Source organism: Antennarius striatus, chromosome 16 (genome assembly GCF_040054535.1).
Source record: "Antennarius striatus isolate MH-2024 chromosome 16, ASM4005453v1, whole genome shotgun sequence".
NCBI classification, from domain to species: Eukaryota; Metazoa; Chordata; class Actinopteri; order Lophiiformes; family Antennariidae; genus Antennarius; species Antennarius striatus.
In genome coordinates, this window is record NC_090791.1 from 16246742 (window position 1) to 16267244 (window position 20503).

Genomic DNA, 20503 nt, shown 5'->3' on the forward strand with positions numbered 1-20503 from the left:
CAACACACAGTAGCGTAAGACAGCACACTGGAGACTACAGACTGATAAAACATGAGAAGGAGCTTAGGACAGATGTTGAAGGTGGCCAGTCTCCTCAGGAAGTACATCTTGCTCTGCCCTTTCTTGTACACGCAAACAGGCATATATAATTAATAGACAGATGCAATCAGATCACGAGTTGGCAACCCTAAGGCCTTCTAGCTGGCCTCACATTGACTTACATGTATGTGTCCTGTGACTGGACACTCACTTCTGAGAAGACAGCGCTATGCAGACGTTATGCAGACGCACATTTGAAGAGAAGCTCTTGTGACACAAGGGTCCGATCCCTGAACAAGCTAACTTGTTCTAGCTAACAAAGTGTTCTTGAGGAAAAAAGGAGATTGCATTTGTCTTCAAATAACCCCATTTTAAAAGCTGTTTTGGTGAGTACAAGCATTTTATTTTTTGACTTTTCATATTTAATCTTCCCACCTATATATTTGTATAACCTCACTTGAAAACCTCACGCCGTCACATTCTCATGCTTTTTAACTCCACCCAGTACCTTTCAATCAAGCGCCCAACGAATCACGGTGCATCTTGCAGAAGGAATCACGTGAACAATATAGCATACGGCATCGGGCAGCGAGGCTTTTTGCTGCGGTTATGCCTTTCGTCCACACGGAAATGTGAAGTTTTTTGAAAAGTGAAGTTGTTTGAAAAACCACGAGTCTGCGTTCTCGTGTGGACGCTGTAACTGAAATTTTTCAATCGGGGGGGTTTCTCCCTGCGATGAAAACCTCTGTGACGTTAGTGTGTGTGACCTGTATCTATCTGTTCAACCAACTAGATTATCTGTATCCGTACCTGTACTCGGAATGGATGGGGCTTAAACCGGAAGTGGGTATGGTTTGACGCGAAATGGGTGGAGCTTAAATCGCTACATTATTTTAAGTCTAAAATTGATATGGATTGATCACAAGTTGCTGTATTTATTGTTTATTTTAAAAATATTTACAGAACAGCCTCAAAATTGAGATTCAGATCAATGTTTTTGATCACAAAGACAGGAGAAGTATTTACAGAATAAGTTTTTATGGAACTGAATCAGAACATGAATATTCTTAAGTCTATGAATGAATATTTACCGAAGAGCCTCAGAATTGATATTCAACACTTTTGATCACGGTAGTAAAGGAATTATATATAGAACAAGTAAACACAAAGTGCATTAATGAATGCAATAGGAAATTATCAACTACAAAGTATGCGTGAACAAAAATGGTCATACTCAACAAAACTTTTTAATTATTTTTCTTCTTTTTCATTTTTTTTTAATAATCAAACTGTTTTTTCTTTCAATTATTTATTCTTAACACCTAATGTTCTTGCCATTTTTTTTCACATAAAGTTAAACAATATTGATTACGGTGTGAGTGTGTTTGTGCGTGTGTGTGTGTGTGTGTGTGTGTGTGTGTGTGTGTGTGTGTGTGTGTGTGTGTGTGTGCGTGTGCGCTATGTCTCAGTTAAAATATTTATAAAGTATAGAAATTATTCATTTGAACAGTTTAGAACTTCTTCTTCTTTTCCTTCCGGCTTTTCCCTTCAGGGGTCGCCACAGCGAATAAATTTCCTCCATCTAGCCCTGTCCTTTGAATCCTCTTCTCTAACACCAACTACCTTCATGTCTTCCCTCATTACATCCATAAACCTTCTTTGAGCGAACGCACTTTCCTCCTCTCCTTCTTCGACCAACAGTAATACAATTTCCACCGGCGCCCTGTAGGTCAACAGCACCGATGGCGGTCGTTGTTAACCCGGGCCTCGACCGATCCGGTATGGAAGTCATAGGTTTGATTCCGATCTTTGATTTGGCAAAAGTTTTACGCCGGATGCCCTTCCTGACGCAACCCTCCGTAGAGTTTAGAACAAACAGGTTAAAAAAAAACAACTGGAGTGGAGGCGGTGGTTAAATAGTACATGCAACAAAAAAACAATAACAAGAAAGTTCACCAGGTAAACAAACACCGAAATAGAGACAAGCTGAACAAAACCTAAGATGAAAGACGTGAGGCACAGTGACGCCACCAACAGAGAGATCAGTAATTGTCTGCGTGTGCCGAGAGTGGGACAGGGACAAGCTCCACTCTAGCTGCTGTCTCTGTAGGGAGGGGCGGGAAGTATGTGTGACTGGCCAATCAAAGAGCGCGAAAACAGGATGATTTTCCTTCAGTCCGAGCACGTGTATTAACGGGTTTTATTCGTATAGTACTCGTACTCGTCACAAATGCGTTATCCGCACCGGATACTCGTATGAAATGAGTATCCGGCTCAACCATAGTATTTATTCAGAATTCCCAAGGTTTAGTGGATAATTGATTCATGTCTGCAGCTACTGGAGTTATTGTATAAATGTTTTTATTATCAGATTATCCAGCGGTTATGGCGCTCGGAAAAGTAAACAATATCAAAAGTAATCAACAGGTTATTTTACTGAGAAGATCTGTGAAACTGAAATAAAACATACAAAAACAGGATGTCAGGCCCTGATCCTTACACATTCGTAAATGCAAGACATATTAATATAAATTAGAGTTGTTATTAATTCCGTACAGTCTAACAGTAATGAATGGCAGCTAGCTCAATGCTAACATAATATGGAAAATCCTATTGACGGCTAGCGCTTTAGCATTGGTAGCGTGATTAACTTTTCCATACACACAGTAAACCAAAACAGGACATTATAACTAGTTGGATATCTCCGTCAGAATGTGATTCAGATTAAGCCACCTGAGATGAGTCGCGAGACATCCAAACTCTCATCCTCTGCATACATCAAGTGATACTTATACGGGATAATTACACCCCCAGGTGGGTTCACAGGGAACTTGTCCTCAGTATCCATTGACGATGATATGATTTTGGGTGATATCCTGATAAATAATGGTGAAAATGTTGGCTCGTTATCGGCAGTGATATGGATTCAACCCGATGTCTACGATTGCATCACTTCTGCTGTCATGGCGTGCTCCATAACTTACGATAAATTTTGTTTTTCTAAGTCCCCATTGCTCAAAGAAAAATAAAATGCCACCAAGCCTTTTTTACTTGTGTACTTCAAATACAGACCTGGTTCATTTTGACTTTACTGTCCCTTTAATTAGATTAGATTAGATCTAATATTAGACATTATTTAATGAGTTTGTATCAAATTTTCTTTTTTGCGCTGCGTATCGAATTTTATTTTGTGCGCTGCATAGATTTTGTTGTGCGCAGAGAATATGCAAGCAGTGCACAATAGCGCAAGAACACAGCTCAGATGGAACATTGGGTTTTAGTGAAAAATCTTTTGAGCTGTACACTACTTTACATTTAAGCCATGGAAATAACATATATAAGATATAACAAAACAGGTGCGAGAGTCAAGATGTGAATTCATCAAAAACCTTTTGTCAGTTCGTCGTACAAAATCCAAGCGGGGGTCAAAATCAGAAAATCAGGGAAAAGACGATACAAAGGAGGCAGGCAAAATCGTAATCCAACAGACATGCAAAAGGTCATACACTGGACATCAAAAGACAAAAATCGTGGTCAACAGGCAAAGTTCAAAATCCAGAACAAACGCAGAGAAGGCAAGACAAAACTCGTGGTCGTATGGAAGCGGTCTAGGAACAACAATAACGATCAGGCATACAAGATTCTCTGCTCTAATGGACACTGTGTTACATTGCGACAAACCTGAACTGAAGTGAAGTGCCTTAAATAGAGAGACCAGGGTGCAGTTGTTAGTTGCAGGTGGAACTAACGATTCTCTAGGGGACTAGGGGAAGAACAAAACACGGATTGGTTAACGACTAAACGAAACAATCTGGGGAAACAAACCAGGTGCAGTGAATCATGAATGCAGTGGTAACAGAAAACCAGAAAAGTGCATAAACTGAAAACCAATAAACAAAAGACAAAGTCAAAAAAAATGTGCATGGCAAAACAGAACACAGCAGATGCAGATCATCACAACATCTCAGCATGGTATCCAATGTAGCTATAACTATGGCAAGCATTAACAAGGTACATTGCACATATCTATGAAAAGTACATTTGTTTTACTGAGAAACATAAAATGCAGAAACATTACAAGGTCTTCCTTCATTTCATTTCATTTTCATTGTAATTTGTGTCATGAAAAGAGACTGAGGTTGTTCTCATCTCTGGTTCATTCAGGAGATTGTCCTCATTGGTCTCTGAGTTGGCAGGCTCACGAGCAGGATACCACAGAACCAACAGACGCTGAGTGTATTAAGGACAGAGTAAAGAGACAAATAGCCTGATACTTAACATGCAAAAAGCAAAGTAGAATGTAAATGAGAGGAAAAATAGTAAGCAGTATATGATGGTCTTTTTACCTCCTTTAAGGTGCCATTAATAGTCCAGATCTTAACAACAGCCCAGATTGGTACTGGAACTACAGTAAAGCAGGCCATGGTCCAGCCCAGAGCATAGGCCCAGTCTGGGTATACATAACCACGGCTGGATGTCAGGGGCTGGTAATTCAGCAACATGCAGATGAAGGAGGCCTTGAAGGAGAAATCAAGTCCTTGTGAGCACAAACAGAAAGTCTGTGATGTCCATTGTCTTCTCTTTAGTAAACTCTTTTAATTCATCATTTATCGTAAAACTACCACAATCCAAATTCAGCCTTTAACCCTCCCACTGAGCCTCATTGGTCAAGGGTAGGGTTGCCTCAGAGCAGGAAGATCATGGGTTCAAACTCCAGCATTTCCAAGATGGCCTATCTATGTAGAGTTTGCATGTTTTCTCCGTGTCTGAATTGGTTATTGTCAGGGTACTGTGGTTTCCCCCCCAAATCATAAAAGCATGTGTCTAAGGACCTTTAAGTGATGTTGGCCCACAGTGGCAAGCGCACCCATGGTGCAGCAGCCCAACCAACTCTCCAACTTACCTCATACTTTTGTTGTATGATTGTATCTTCTTTTCCTTTCGGCTTTTCCCTTCAGGGGTCGCCACAGCGAATCAGTTGCCTCCATCTAACACTGTCTTCTGCATCCTCTTCTCTCACACCAACTACCTTCCTGTCCTCTTTCACTACATCCATAAACCTGCTCTTTGGTCCTCCTCTTAGGCCTCCTGCCTGGCAGTTCAAAACTCAGCATCTTTCTACCAATATATTCACTATCTCTCCTCTGGACATGTCCAAACCATCTCAGACTGGCCTCTCTGACTTTATTTCGAAACTTCTAACATGTGCTATCCCTCCGATGTACTCATTTCTGATCCTATACATCCTGGTCACTCCCAAAGAGAACCTCAGCATCTTCATCTCTGCTACCTCCAGCTCTGTCTCCTGTCTTTTCCTCAGTGACACTGTCTCTCGGTCAAACAACATTGCCGGTCTCACCACAGTTTTATTCAACTTTCCTTTCATTTAAGACGACCTATTATTTTATTACTTACAGTACTTTAAATGTTTATGAACCCTGCCAATGTCATGGTTCTGTTCGTTTGGTATGTTCCGCAGGTCTGTGATTGTGTGAAGCTCATTGTCTCTTGACAGGTCAAGCTGTGACAGAGGGTGTGGCCGGCTCCTAGCAGCTGACGAGCCACACCAGTTCCCACTCTGCTCATCAGCCTCATCTTTAAAGGACCTGGCTTTTCCCTAAGAGGGTGCCAGATTATTCCATGCTGTTCTACTGATGTGAGTGTCTAGTGTTTCTCTCAGTTAACGGTTCTTTTCTATGTTTTTGGAGTTACGTCGTTTTTGCTCAGCTGCCTTTCGTTATCAAGCTCACCTGCGTTTTTGTTTAGCCTGAGCAATTAAGCTGTTGATTTTTACTCGTGTGTCAGTCTCTGTTCCTTGGGGTCCAGACTTGAACTATCCTTAACACCCTATACTTATATTAAACCACCCTCATCTGTATTACCTTTCACCACACTCTTATAGATTGTTTAAAGCACTGTTATGTCTTACAGAAGTGCGCTGTGCTCTGAAACTCATGGAACGCACCGCACTTCCAGATGCCGTCAGCCAATTGAATGCGCGTACGGTATCACGTGACTACCTACTAAAAATCCACAATGAGGTAAATCTGTGCGTATGGATGCGCAAATAAGTGAGGGATTACTTCACTATATCTGCGGCGCTGTCCCATTACCCATTGAAACTCTGAAGTGTAGGAGTGTTTAAGTTTTGTAATCACTTTAACATAGTGAGATTCATCTTATATGCGTCTGTTTTTCTACAAATAATACGACTTTAGCAATTTCTTCAGGTATAATTAAAAAGAACAAAATAAATATGCACGCAAAGATAATGAAATCTGTCCGGTTCAAAAATTATGATACCTGGAATAAGCTACACCTCAGAGCAGGACATGAGAGTCGCATACTGTACAATATGAATCCCGATGTACTATAGAAGCTTTTCGCCATGCTAATGATTGTCCAAATTAGGAATGACTGGGACACTTGTACACATGACAAACATGCTGTTGAGTCTTTCTGTGTTGTGTAGCTTACCATGAAGATTAGTGGGGTGATGTAGTGCCAGCACAGTTTGAATAGAAGACATGGTCTTTGTCCTGTCATCCCTTCGACTACATCACACATCCGTTCAGCACCTGTATGATGAACACACTTAAATATGTAAAACTTAAAAAATCTAAGAGTTGCAAAGTAGCAACTTGTACAACAATGATGAAGAAGAAGAAGATGCGCTCCTAGCGAGAGAAAAAGTTTGTTTTCTTACGTTATCGCTCGGGGATTTTCGCGAGTCAAAAAAAGTTGTAAGTCTTAGCCTTTTTTTCCTAAAAATAATAACGCCACTGTGGCTACACAGGCTAAAAACCTTGTAGCCATACGGAATTTGCTTCGCCTATGGTGAAGTGGCGAATGGCTAGCGCAAGCCCAGCTACGGCGGATACAGCGGCTGTACATGAAAATGAATGAATGACATTACAAAATTGTAGTGCATTACTAATCAATAGAATACACCAAGAAGAAAAGATTTTTCACGCTCCAATTTATGTCATGGCGGGAGCGGGACTCCAACCACCGATGGCTGGGCGATCAGTCTTCAAGACGATTGCTCTTCCGCTGAGCCATTGCCGCCCCAATTCTTTTTATTAATAAACTTTCCGACCAAAGGTTCGAGTGGGCTTGCCTCGCTCTCCTGTGTCCATCTCTGTTGTCAGTCACCCTGCTTTTGACTAGTGGCGCAGGTACGAACACTGCAGCCTACAGGTCCCTCAATGGGTCAAATTTAAAATGCTTGCACACTGACTTGCCACTCACGATTAATTGCTTTAATTTTTATAAGGCGTTAATTAATTAATCTAATTAATGCGTTAAACTGACAGCCCTAATATATGTACGTATTGAAGTATCTAAGTCATTTGTGAGAGGGTTGGAAGGGCGTTAGTGGGGAATGTGTAGGGAGGGAATGGGTGACATCATGTTATATAAATTATATAAGGCCACCAATCAGTTTTTGACAGATGTGATTATATTTCTCCGATGTCTCACATAAGCAAATTTTTGAAATTATTTCTAATAAAAAGTAACTCAGTTTACTTGTACGTTGACAGATAATAAAAACTGATAAAAGCATTGCATGAAAAAATGTCTGAAAAGATTAGGTAGATGACAGAAAATACAATAATTTGACGTGATTGCACTTACCAAAAGCCCAGCCAACTGCAACAGATTCGATCACACACAAAACCAATACACCTGCTCCATTTAGAGCATACTGGTCAATCAGCTGGAACAGGTATATGCCACCCTGGTCAACACATAACAGATTCACATACAGCATGTTGTGCCATCTGAAATTCTGCTCTCGAATGGAATATGTTAAGTACTGTTGTGTTTGTAAGTCTACACAGGGTGGTGGAGTACCTGAGTGGTGAAAATAATTTGTATGAGAAAGAAGACCAAGCAGAAGATGATGAGAAAGATTTCTCTGCGCCAAGGTCTGCGCATTTCTTTTGGGAACATGTCAGTTACAGATGCTGTTATAGTTTCCAAACCTGCAAACTAATACAAGAAATGAGAAAAAAAGACTTAGTTATAAAGCTTCATACCTCTGAAGTGAAGATGCTGGCTGGGTTCTCATTACCACCCGAAATAGTTGCTTTCATTTTTCAGAATGAAGATGTCAAGATATATTCATACTTGGTGCATAATAATTCTGCACGTGTGCTAAAGAGTTTTTCATTTTCAGTGTAGTTTACTCTCTAATGGTGTTGCTGACGGGGGCAGGATTGTGAAGTCTGACAGCTCCTATAGCCACAACCTTGCACATAGACAGTTGTGCAATATGACCTCTGAGTTCTTGGATTAGGCCAAGAGAGCCTTTCGGTAGCTGCACCCACAACTGAGCAGCCCTTTTAAGGATTCTCTTTAGTCACCCAATTAGGGGAGAGGGCTAGAAAAAGTACCCTAAACATAACATGCCTCTTTTTTTCCATGCCTGGACCACTGCATCCAGAGGGTCACCACAATGTGGAAGCACAAATTTCATTTTGGAACCTGGAATATGCAAACCCTCATGGACAACCAAGCTAGTGAGGGACCTGAAAGGCGAACAACCATCATGTAAAAAGATTCCAAAATCAATATTACAGCTCTTTCTGAAACCCATCTGGCTGATGAAGGACAGCTGAAGGAGGAAAAATGTGGATATACATTTTATCTGCAGAGGCACACTGGAGAGAGAATGGGTTGGAAAGAACCTCAATGACTTACTGCTGTTAACCAAGTGCTCTGAATACAACCTGGTTGTCATCAACACCCTTTTTCACCAAAAGAAAAGTTTAAACATCTTAGATGCAACCCCACACAAAACACTGGCATTTTATTGATTACGTCATTGTCCGCTCCCAAGACCATTTAGATGTTTTCAGCACAAGAGCAATGATCAGTGCTGATGAATGCTGGACTGACCGTGTCCATGTCTGATGCAGAAATTTAGACATCAAGAAGGACAGCCCCAACAAAGGCTTGATGGTGAGCATTTGGGAGAGGCCACCTACCAACAGCAACTGTAGGCAGCTATCAGCACAGACTTACCAGAGCAGTACCCAGAGGATATTGAAAAGCACTGGAATACCCTCTTTCCTACCATCATGATCTCCTGAAAAGCCGTTCTTGGTCACAGAATGCGGAAACGTCAAGATTGCCTTGATGAGAATGACAAAAAAATCCAGTAATTTATCAACATCAAGCAGAAAACCTTCATCAACTGGCAGAATGACACCAACTGCAAGAGGAAACGAGAAGCCCATGCCAAAGCAAAAGTAGCTGTCCAATAGCGGGTGAGAACACTGAGGAACTAGTCGTGGACACAAAAGGCCCTGGAAGTCCAGCAACTTGCTGACTCTGGTGACACCAGAGGCTTTTTCAAAGTCACAAGAGCGATATATGGCCCTAGCCGTCGTTGCATGACCCCCCTTTGCTCTATGGACAGACTCCCTGATTGAGGACAAGGAGCCTATAACACACTGGTGGAAGGACCACTATGAAGTGTTGATGAACGGGGATACCACCCGTGAATATGAAGCCCTGGTCCAACTCTCTCAACTGCACATCACTCAGAGTAAAGAAGAACCACATAGTCTCGAAGAGGTATAGGTCGCTATCAATTTTTTTTTTTTAAAAAGGCTCCTCAGCCTTGACGGTATCCCAGATGAGGTCATAGGAGAAGGTGGGTGGCCCTCCTTGAGCACATCCACACCCTGTTTCTCAAAATATGGGAGAATGAGGAAATACCTGCACAGTTGAGAAATACCTCAGTATTTTCCCATAGGCAGACTGTGGGAATTACCAAGGTATCCCCCATCTTTACACTGTAGAGAATGTATTAGTTTGGATCTTGGTCAACAGACTCACCCCCCTGTCAGAAAGCACTCTTACTCAATCTCAGGGCAGTCTCTGTCAGAGGTTAAGCAGGGATACGCTATTGCGCCATCCCTATTCTCTATCTTTATTGTCAAAATTATGTACAGGACTGATGAACGTCTGAACTACCTTTGGCCCTGAATCAGCAGATTTGGGGCCAAACCAACACCAAATCAATCACAGAGCTTCAATATGAAGACAATAAAGCTATTGTTGCTCTTGACTGCCTTTGCAGAGGCGTACATATAGCTTGGTCTGGCTATCATATCAAAAAGATGCAAATCCTCTATTAGCCACTGACAAACAGTACCACCTCTCCAGACATCTTTATTGAAAATACCAGGTTAAAAATGTGGACCACTCTTACGGCCGCAGTTCGTGTCTAACATGATGGCTATTTTGGCAGCCATCTATCATCTAAAGCCACCATCGCACCAGGCAGCACCACTGCCTTACTTGTACCAGTGGGGCATACTCCGGACTGAAGAAGAGGGTCTTTGAGAACTGTGATCTCCAATCAAGAAACAAAATCCAGCTCTACAAAGCTGTATTGCTCCCCACTGTTTTTATGGGTCAGAAGCCTGGAACACTTACAGGTGGTACCTGAGAGCACTTGAGGACTTCCACTAGAGATGCCTCAGCAGAATCCTCAGGATAACCTGGAAGGATCAATGGACCAACCCCAACGTCCTGGAGGAGACTGGTATTCCTACCATCACTGCCATCTCGCCCAACACTAGCTCAGATAGGATGGCCATGTCATACGAATGCGTTATTATCGCCGACTCAAACAAGTCCTGTACTCACAGCTTGTCCAAGGAAAATGTGCCATGGGAGGTCAAAAGAAAAGGTACAAAAATAGCATCAGAGATCATCTCAAGAAGTGCCACATATCCCTGAGCGGGAGGTCACAGAAAAGAACAGGTCTATCTGGAGATGAGCTGTTCAAGAAGAGGCTGCACAATATAATGACAATTTCCACAGTACTGCAGTGCAGAAGCGCAAAAAGAATGACTCCTCTTTCTCCAATAAAGTTTCACTAAAACACACAACTACCAATGCCCACCCATGTCCAAATTGCACCAAAATATGAGGGTCCAGGATTTTGACCTCTGTGCACCCGAAGACCCACAAGAACCAAGGATGACAGAAATATTCAAACACGAGTGTCCACCGATGATGACTTTCTAATGCCTTTTCTGTCTGTGGGATCCATGTTGTCTTTTCTTTTTGTTTCCTGTATCTGTCATTCTCTGTTCTTATTCTCCACAGCGATTGATTATATACTTCAAATAATGTCTTCCGCATTGTGTCACTTGCTTGTCATTCCCTCTTTATTTGTGATTTTAATCTCTGTGATTGCTGTTAGCCTCCAGTTGCCTGGGGTTTTTCTTGTCTTCTTGCCATTTTCCCTTATTTTCCCAGTGTTTCCAATTTCCCAATGAGTTTTCTTGGTTTTGAATGTTGGCTCCTGTCCCATGAATTTATGTGTAATGAACATATTGCCTCTGTGATTGGACCCAGTTTCTCCTCCAACCTTATCGGGCGTGGAGTTCTTAAGTAACTTTCTGTTATATGTCATCATGGTGAGATTCCCACAATGACACTGTTAACATGTCTTAGCAGACAATCTTCATTGTGAATCCTAAAAAATTCTTATTACTGCGTGACTACAAGTGTTTATAATCAGCTTTTTATCCTATAATGTTAGCCTTAGTCTTGGGTCATCATAAATTGCAAATGAATACCCCCAGCTTGGAGCCACCGGATTTATGAGGACCAAAATCCCAATTTTTGGTCCCATGTTTTGGACAAAATTATGTCCAGCCACAATATGGTACTGTATGTGCAAGAAGTCATATATATAAAAAAAATTGGCAAAATATCCTTTAACAAAGCGCAAAATAGAAAAATATTATTCTTGCAGCAATTCGGTTTCAAAATGTTTCCCACAGCATAAATTAATGGATCTTGGATCATCTGACAAGAAGTAAGTATTCAGTTTAATTTTTTTTCAATTTTGTCTTTGTCATTTCAAATCCTGTCCTGCCCCACTTGCAATCAGTTCATTCCATTCATCTGCCTTCTCCCTACTCAATTGCTGCCACTCCCCGTATCTGCCTCCACTCTTCATATACCCAGCTCAGCACTCAGTTCTCTGCCAGATTGTTTAGTGTTTGCTCTGACTCTCAAGCCTTTGGTAGGTGCCTGTGTTTTGATCCTGTACCTGGGGATGTCATATGAGGCCTCATTGGGCTTCAAACTCTTTTGGACAAATGTATTGAGAAGGGGTTCATTACTCGAAGCTTCATTCATTGAGAATGTGGGCATTCTCGTCTGGCAAGGTGGCTGCACTGTTATCATACAAGGGTCGAAACTAGACATCACTACCTGTACCTCATTCTGCCTGATGTCTGGTCTCTGCCTTTCGCCTTCCCCTCATTTGATCTGTCCACCTGTCAGGATTTATTCCTTTACCTGACTCTGCTTGATTCCTAGACCCTACCTTTTTGCCTGTCTTTCATCTGGACTGATTTATGTGTTATCTGAACCCTGCTTATCTAATTAAATATTTTGAGATTCTTGACCCGCCTGCTTTTCTGTCGTGCTTTTGGGTCCCCTCTACCAGTCTTGTTAATTTTGTGACAGCTTGTTATTAAAACACAATGGTCCAATGTACAAATGAACAGGAAAAAGGAGAGAAGAAAGCATATTAATGGCTAGTGCTGACTCCCAGCATATTACCAGCGTGTCCAGTCCCAACATAATGAGCATAATGAAGAAGCAGACAGCCCACAGCTGAGGCAGGGGCATCATGGCGACAGCTTGAGGAAAAGCGATGAACGCCAGCCCAGCACCTGGAGACCAGAATAAACAATTCACTTTTGTTTTTTGTCATTTTTAAACAAAGCTGTAAAAGTAGATTTGATTCTCATCTATAACATACTAGATATCATATCAGCTTAAAACCACACCTGACTGAACGACCTTGTCAACAGGGAGTCCCTGCTTCTCTGCCATGAAGCCCAGAACAGAGAAAACTGCAAACCCAGCAACAAAGCTGGTGCAACCATTGAGCAGACATAGCCACAGACTGTCCCTAGACACACACACATACACACACACACTCTCTCTCACACACACACACACACACACACACACACACACACACACACACACACACACACACAGTCATCCTGCAGTGAAAGTCTAATAATTTTGAACTAAGATATAATACAAATGTATGTTTGTACACTCAGCAGCTGCTATAAGGGAGAGGAGGAGACAGATTGTATCTTATTTTTGAATGAACTGACAGTAACAAGGAGATTTATGCAAATAATGAGCAACATATGATGCAGCGGTCTAAGTACCCAAATCAGCCCACTTTCACGGCAGTGGAATCATTCAAAAACTGAAAAAGAATGGGCAAAACTTCAGCAATGGGCAAAACAAATCATCGACAATGTCTTTTCTACAGATCTTCTGGCTTACTTGTAACAGTTGTTCTTGACTTTGTTGTAGCTTCCCAGTGTGATTAGTGTTCCTCCAACAAGACCATATGAGAACAGTACCTGAGTACAAGCGTCCAACCACACCTAATTAACAAAGATGAGAAATCACATGTAATCAAGTCATCAGAACTGAAGTAAGTGCTTTAAATTTTTTTCTAGCCAATTTATTGTCTTTGTTAGACAGGACAACTCAAAAGATTTGAACAATAAGTGAAACCAGGTGGTGAACTTTAATGGGGTGAGTGCTCACACCACTAAGCTCTCTGCATTTTAAAATTAAGATAAATGTTGAACCTGTTCACTTGGGGCAAAAAACAAACTGATTAAGAGAACATGTTTTATGTCAAGATTGTGGCAGTGGCGAGAGGGTGCAGAGAGAGATAATGATGCTTGGTAGTGCTGCCTGCTAAAGTCAAAGTCAACTTTATTGTCAAATGTACTATACATGCACGACATACAGCACAGATGAAATTGCAGTCCTCTCAGACCCACGGTGCAAACAACACAAAGTATGACTTGACTAGCTAACTTTGAAAGTTAGTTGATGTATCTATCACTTTTCATTTGTGTTAAAATAAAGACCCTTATCAAACATTATAATCTACGTTGTCACTGTACAGAACCCACAGAACCCACAGAACATAACAGAACACTGAACATACACAATAGCAGAGACAATAACTGCTCCACTGACAGAGACAATGGGGGAGCAGATTCCACAACAGACTTGAGAAAGTGTGGGAAAAAAAACCCAAAGCTGATCTTCCTACTTCCAGAGAGTACAGAAGCAGCAGTGGATCAGTCCACGATGTCTTGGACTGGAATTAGAGGGTGGCCAATCCAGGACCCGTGTAGGCCAAAAAGTTTCGGCGCAACAAAACATAGCCATATGTATATACAGTATATATATATATATATACTGTATATATATATATATATATATATATGTGTGTGTGTGTGTCCCAATGGGACATACCACCGAAAGTGGTTGAGAACGTGGTTGAGAACGACAAGTCTTGTTGCTGGCTAACAAAACGGACATAGAGGTGATGGACAAAGAGCAGAAGAGAGCAGTGGTGATAGATGTGGCGATTCCAGCTGACGCCAACATCAGGAAGAAGGAACATAAAAAGATTGAGAAATATCAAGGGTTGAAAGAACCGCTGGAACAGATGTGGAAGGTCAAGGTTAATGTGGTCCCCATGGTAGTAGGAGCACTTGGGGCAGTGACCCCCAAACTGGAGGAGTGGCTCCAGCAGATTCCTGGAACAACATCTGAAGCCTCAGTCCAGAAGAGTGCAGTCCTAGGAACAGCTAAGATACTGCACAGAACCCTCAGACTCCCAGGCCTCTGGTAGAGGACCCGAGCTTGAGGATGACACACAGATACCACCCCACAAGGGTGAAAGGAACATTTTTTAATATATGCAGTATATACAATATATATATATATATATATATATATATATATATATATATATATATATATATATATATATATATATATATATATATATATATATATACAGAGAGAGAGAGTAATCCCTCGCTTATTTGTGCTTCATGGGCAGCACGGTGGCATTGCGGTTAGCACTGCTGCCTCACAGCAAGAAGGTCATGGCTTCAAACACAAGCATTTCCAGCATGGCCTTTCTGTGAAGAGGTTGCGTGTTCTCTCTATGTCTGAATGAGCTTTCTCTGAGTTCTACGTTTTCCCCCATCATCAGGAAAAACATGCTTCTAAGGAATATCAGGTCATGTTGGCCCATAGTGGCGGCGCACCAAAGGTGAAGCAGCTCTGGACCAGCTCTCCATCTGACCGTCCAATTTCGTTGTACCAATTGTATAATGACAAATAAAGGTATTTCTTTCTTTGAGATGCACAGCTTCACTACATCGCAGATTTTTAATAGGTAGTCATATGACACTGTACGCGCACGCTATTGGCTGACAGCATTTGTGTGTGCAATGCATTCCGACTCACATTTTCTACTACAATTTTTCTTTAATAAAAAGCACTTCAAACAGCCTATAAAAGTATGGGAAAATGTAATACAGATATAAGGTTTAATATCAGTATGTGGATGGTTCATAAATGTTTAAATTACCGTAAATAATAAAATAAATGGAATTTTGTTTTTCAGCTGGAATCGCCATCTATCACCACTGCTCTCTTCTGCGCTTTGCCTTATATATATATATATATATATACATATATATATAATATATATACATATATATATACACATTGTATATTTCCCTCCTAGAGCTCCTCCAAAGACAACTTCTGCGTCATTCCTAATTGCACCTGGAGTAGCCATCTCCCATTCTCCTAATGGTGTTTACTTCATGTTATGCACAGAGTGCTCCACCAGAAATCAAGCAGCAGAAACTAAGGACCTGCTGCCCCAGACCTTGATCCTCAGCTACATCATCTGTGATCTTACTGTCTGCCCAGCAGTTCTCTCAGCCTCATTTAGTAATTTTCCACTGAAACTCAAAACATAGCATTAACTAAGCCCAGCTTTTACTTCCTTCTTTACCGGAAGGTTTTGTTTACTTGCTTAACTAGAATTTTACATATCCTCGGAATAAAGTGTTCCTGATTTGTTTGCAATACCTCGACTCAAATTTTCAGCATGTCATTGCTGTTTTCTTGTTAATAAAGGTGAATTTTCTGCAGTGCCTTTCAGGATTCATGGGCTAGACAACTGTAGTATTTGTCTGAAGGTTCTCACCTGAAGGTCAGTCAGACGAGACAGATCTGGATAAAGGTAATAGACAACACCTTGCCAAGCTCCAGGCAGAGTCACTCCCCTGACCATCAAGATGGCTAGCATCAGATAGGGGAACAGAGCCGTGACATACACCACCTGGAATTTTAATAATAATGGATTAGATTTATTTAGCACTTTTCTAGACACTCTGTGTGTGTGTGTGTGTGTGTGTGTGTGTGTGTAGCATTAAAATTGGAGGATGGAGGAGGGACAGGTGGGGCGTATATAGGGAGAATGCAGCCCCCTAGAGCACTGCAATCTGCGCCACAACTGAGTCCACTCCCCTCACCCCTACCCGTTTCAAAAGCCCTAACTGTGCCCTATGTGTGCCTAAAGGTTATTATGTATAGTGCAGTGTGAGGTGAACATTAGGAGGCAATCTGGATACGCATGGACAGGGCTGTACGGGGGACTAGAAACAAAGCCGGCCAATCAGCCCGAGCCCACAACTTGGCCCAGCCACCCCCACCAGGGCCTCAGCCCAGCCACAAGCGTCCAGTGATCGCGATATCAACGACCGCCAATCACCGACCAACTGGCAACAGGTCCAAGCTATCAACCCGACCCACAACAACAGCAACCCAGAGACGCACCACCATGGCACTACAGCGGGAAAGGAAGGCGACGCATAGCCTGACCCACCAGGCCCGGCCGTCAGGCCACAGAAGGCCATCCCAACAGCACCGGGGCAGCCAGCAGGCCAAAGCCATCAGAAAACTCAGGGGGTGCAGCCGCCAAACAGCCAAGCCCCCCCCCCCCCCCCCCCCCGAACCAAACCACAGCGCCACACCACCCACCAGCCAGCCACCCACACCCAGCCTGGCGCCTCAGGACCGCAGCACATGCGTACCAACAACCACCAACCGGCCAACAACGGTCGATAGCCAGCAGCCAGTCCGTCCGTGCCGCACTGATGTACTTTGCAGCGCCACCGTCAGTTCACCAGCCAAACTTTGTATAAACTTTATGACTAAGAAAGAAAGAAACAGACAAACAAATACTCAACTGCCAAGTATGTTTATCAACTCATCTTCAAAGTGGAGCTGTTATACATCAGAAAATAGCCGGTTTTAACTCTGTCCATCCATCCATCCATCCATCCATCCATCTTCTTCCGCTTATCCGGGGTCAGGTCATGGGGGCAGCAGCTTAAGCACGGAAGCCCAGACTTCCCTCTCCCTAGCCACTTCGTCCAGCTCCTCCGGGAGAATCCCAAGGCGTTCCCAGGCCAGCCGGGAGACATAGTCTTTCCAGCGTGTCCTGGGTCATCCCCGGGGCCTCCTCCCGGTAGGACGTGCCCGGAACACCTCACCAGGGAGGCGTCCAGGTGGCCTCCTAACCAGATACCCAAGCCACCTCATCTGGCCCCTCTCGATGCGGAGGAGCAGCGGCTCAACTCTGAGTCCCTCCCTGGATGACCGAACATCTCACCCCATCTCTAAGGGAGAGCCCGGACACCCTGCGGAGGAAACTAATTTCGGCCGCTTGTATCCGGGATCTCCTTCTTTCGGTCACGCCCCACAGCTTATGACCATAGGCGAGGGTAGAAACGTAAATCGACCGGTAAATTGAGAGCTTTGCCTTTCGGCTCAGCTCCTTCTTCACCACGACGGACCGATACAGAGTCTGCATCACTGCAGATGCTGCACTGATCCGCCTGTCGATCTCCCGTTCCATCGTACCCTCACTCGTGAACGAGACCCCGAGATACTTGAACTCCTCCACTTGGGGCAGGATCTCATCCCCAACCCGGAGAGGGCACTCCACCCTTTTCCGACTGAGGACCATGGTCTCAGATTTGGAAATGCTGATTCTCATCCCAACCGCTCCACACTCGGCTGCGAACCGCTCCAGTGAGAGTTGGAGATCACGGCTTGATGAAGCCAACAGCACCACGTCATCTGCAAAAAGCAGAGACGCAATACTGAGGCCACCAAACCGGACACCCTCAACGCCTTGGCTGCGCCTAGAAATTCTGTCCATAAAAGTTATGAACAGAATCGGCGACAAAGAGCAGCCTTGGCAGAGTCCAATCCTCACTGGAAACAAATCCGATTTACTGCCGACAATGCAGACCAAACTCTGACATCGGTCGTGCATGGACTGAACAGCCCTTATCAAGGGGTTCGGTACCCCATACTCCCGAAGCACTCCCCACAGAACCCCCTGAGGAACACAGTCGAACGCCTTCTCCAAGTCCACAAAACACATGTAGACTGGTTGGGCAAACTCCCATGCCCCCTCAAGGACCCTGCGGAGGGTTTAGAGCTGGTCCACTGTTCCACGGCCAGGAAGAAAACCACACTGCTCCTCCTGAATCTCGGATTCAGGAGGAGCAGTGTGTCTGTCCATTCTGTTTGTATATATGTAGAGATGGGTCAGACACACTGACGTCACAGCAGTTTGTGTCGCAGGGAGACACCCTCCGGATAGGAAACGTTTTGGTTAAAGCATCCACACAACAACGCATACTTTGGCCAGCGTTTTCAAAAAGTTCACTTTTTGTCCAGATATCTGCGTTGTTGTGTAGACGGAAGGCGTAACCATAAGAAAAAAGTTGTGTTTTCAAAAAGATTCGGCTATGTGTGGACGGCCTAAGAATCCACTCTACACACAGGTTAGTAGGTACATGCATATATACAGTACTGTATATAGTGTGTAGAGGCTCGTACACATAGACACACACTCATAAGGGGCCTGTGGGCAGGCAGATCCTTCATAGTGCGCCTCCAATAAGTAACTTGTAAAGGGGATGGCGCCTTGCTCAAGGGCGCCTCGGCAGTGCTCAGGAGGTGAACTGACACCTCCCCCTGTCAGATCACAATCCGAAGTGAGTGGGTGGGAGCGGAGATCGAACTGCCGATCTTAAAACATTGGACGACCCACTCTACTGCCCGCTCTACCGCTGAGCTACTGCCACCCCTGTTCAAAGAAACTAAGCAATCACAAAAGATCATAAAATCATGATAATAATTAATCATAAAAGATGAGAATATGTGTAGTTAAATTCAAAATTACCCAGGAATCAAACTGCTTCTACTGTCTTACATGACCAACTATGTGGCAGTCCTGTCCTTCTGACATCTTATCCATCTATTTTATGTGCATGTCCATGTAAAAAAAATAATTTCCCCTGACCTTTCCTGTAGAGCGGACTCCTTTCCAGATGCAGAAATAGCAGCTCACCCAACAGGCAAGTTGACACAACAGCAGCTCCCATTGTACTGTACCAATTACCTCGATTCCTTCAGACATAGATAGCACTCCTCTCCTGTATGGGACCACCAGATACAGTGATGATTAGACGCATAAGGAGCTACAAGAAATAACTTTATTTGCTTGATCTGTCCCTGTTGTTTTACACTGCAAAAATAAAATATTCTGAATCGAGGCAATATTTGTATTTTTATTTTGCTGTTGAAAAAGACAGTTATGAAAACCAGGGTGGTTTTATCTGAGTGTTTGAAGCCACTTTTTCCTGAATTATCTTCATAAGATAAGACATTATCTTGATAAGATAATTACTTTATACAATTTTCATGGCACTGACAAATCTAAAGCGTGCAACACAATTTACAGCTGTGCAGTCACTAACCTGTAAAAAAATGCATTTAAGTACAAGTAAATACAATTTTAAAAAAGGAATGTTTTTTACATTGATGTGGTAACAATGACTCACTCCCAGAATTCAGAGACTGAAGACACGGTGAGATTTCCAGATGTCCACTTTACTGTCAGATTATCACTTTGAATTGCAGTCATGTTTGCAAAGGTGATTTCCACGCATTTCTCTGTTGATTTAAAGACAGATTATTAAAGTTCAGTGAGTACACTTTCAATCAATATCAGCTACACTTGTAAAGCAGCAGTGAAGAACAATTTATTTTCCAATACCTTACCCAAGGATCCTTTAATATGCAGTCACTGTCAAGCATTGATCTATCAAATTGCTTTTGTTTTGTTTTTTGCAGGTTGATTTTCTCCCTAAACCATGTCCATTTGCTTTGTATTCTGTCATCTTGTATGTCGTATTGCTCTGTATTCTTAACAAGAAACCAGGTCAAATTGACTATTATATAAATATAACCTTTTTATGATATGAACATAACATACTCAATAACTATTAACTTGTTCTTTTACAGTATTTTTATAGTTTATAAGAAGGGAACTCTATAAATGTGTTTTCATTGCAATATCCTCACAATACAATGGTGTACATTTATGTTTTTTTCTCACAAAATGACAAGTGAATCACAGCCACTAATAGATTATTATACATAAGAAATATTTGATTTGATTATGACTTAAAGAGAA

The 20503-nt window shown here is 42.6% G+C and overlaps 1 protein-coding gene across 1 annotated transcript; it reads right to left on the reverse strand.

Annotated features, from left to right (window-relative positions):
- Positions 1–4128: 4128 nt before the first annotated feature.
- On the reverse strand, positions 4129–19951 carry LOC137609390 (sodium- and chloride-dependent GABA transporter 2-like). Its single transcript, XM_068336386.1, has 11 exons — positions 19869–19951; positions 19328–19460; positions 16151–16285; positions 13393–13496; positions 12873–12997; positions 12643–12755; positions 7897–8034; positions 7678–7780; positions 6517–6617; positions 4386–4556; positions 4129–4269 (listed from the first exon to the last, which is right to left on the reverse strand). Exons 1-11 carry the CDS (start codon positions 19949–19951, stop codon positions 4129–4131), a joined length of 1347 nt encoding a protein of 448 aa, XP_068192487.1.
- Between the last annotated feature and the right edge of the window lie 552 nt (positions 19952–20503).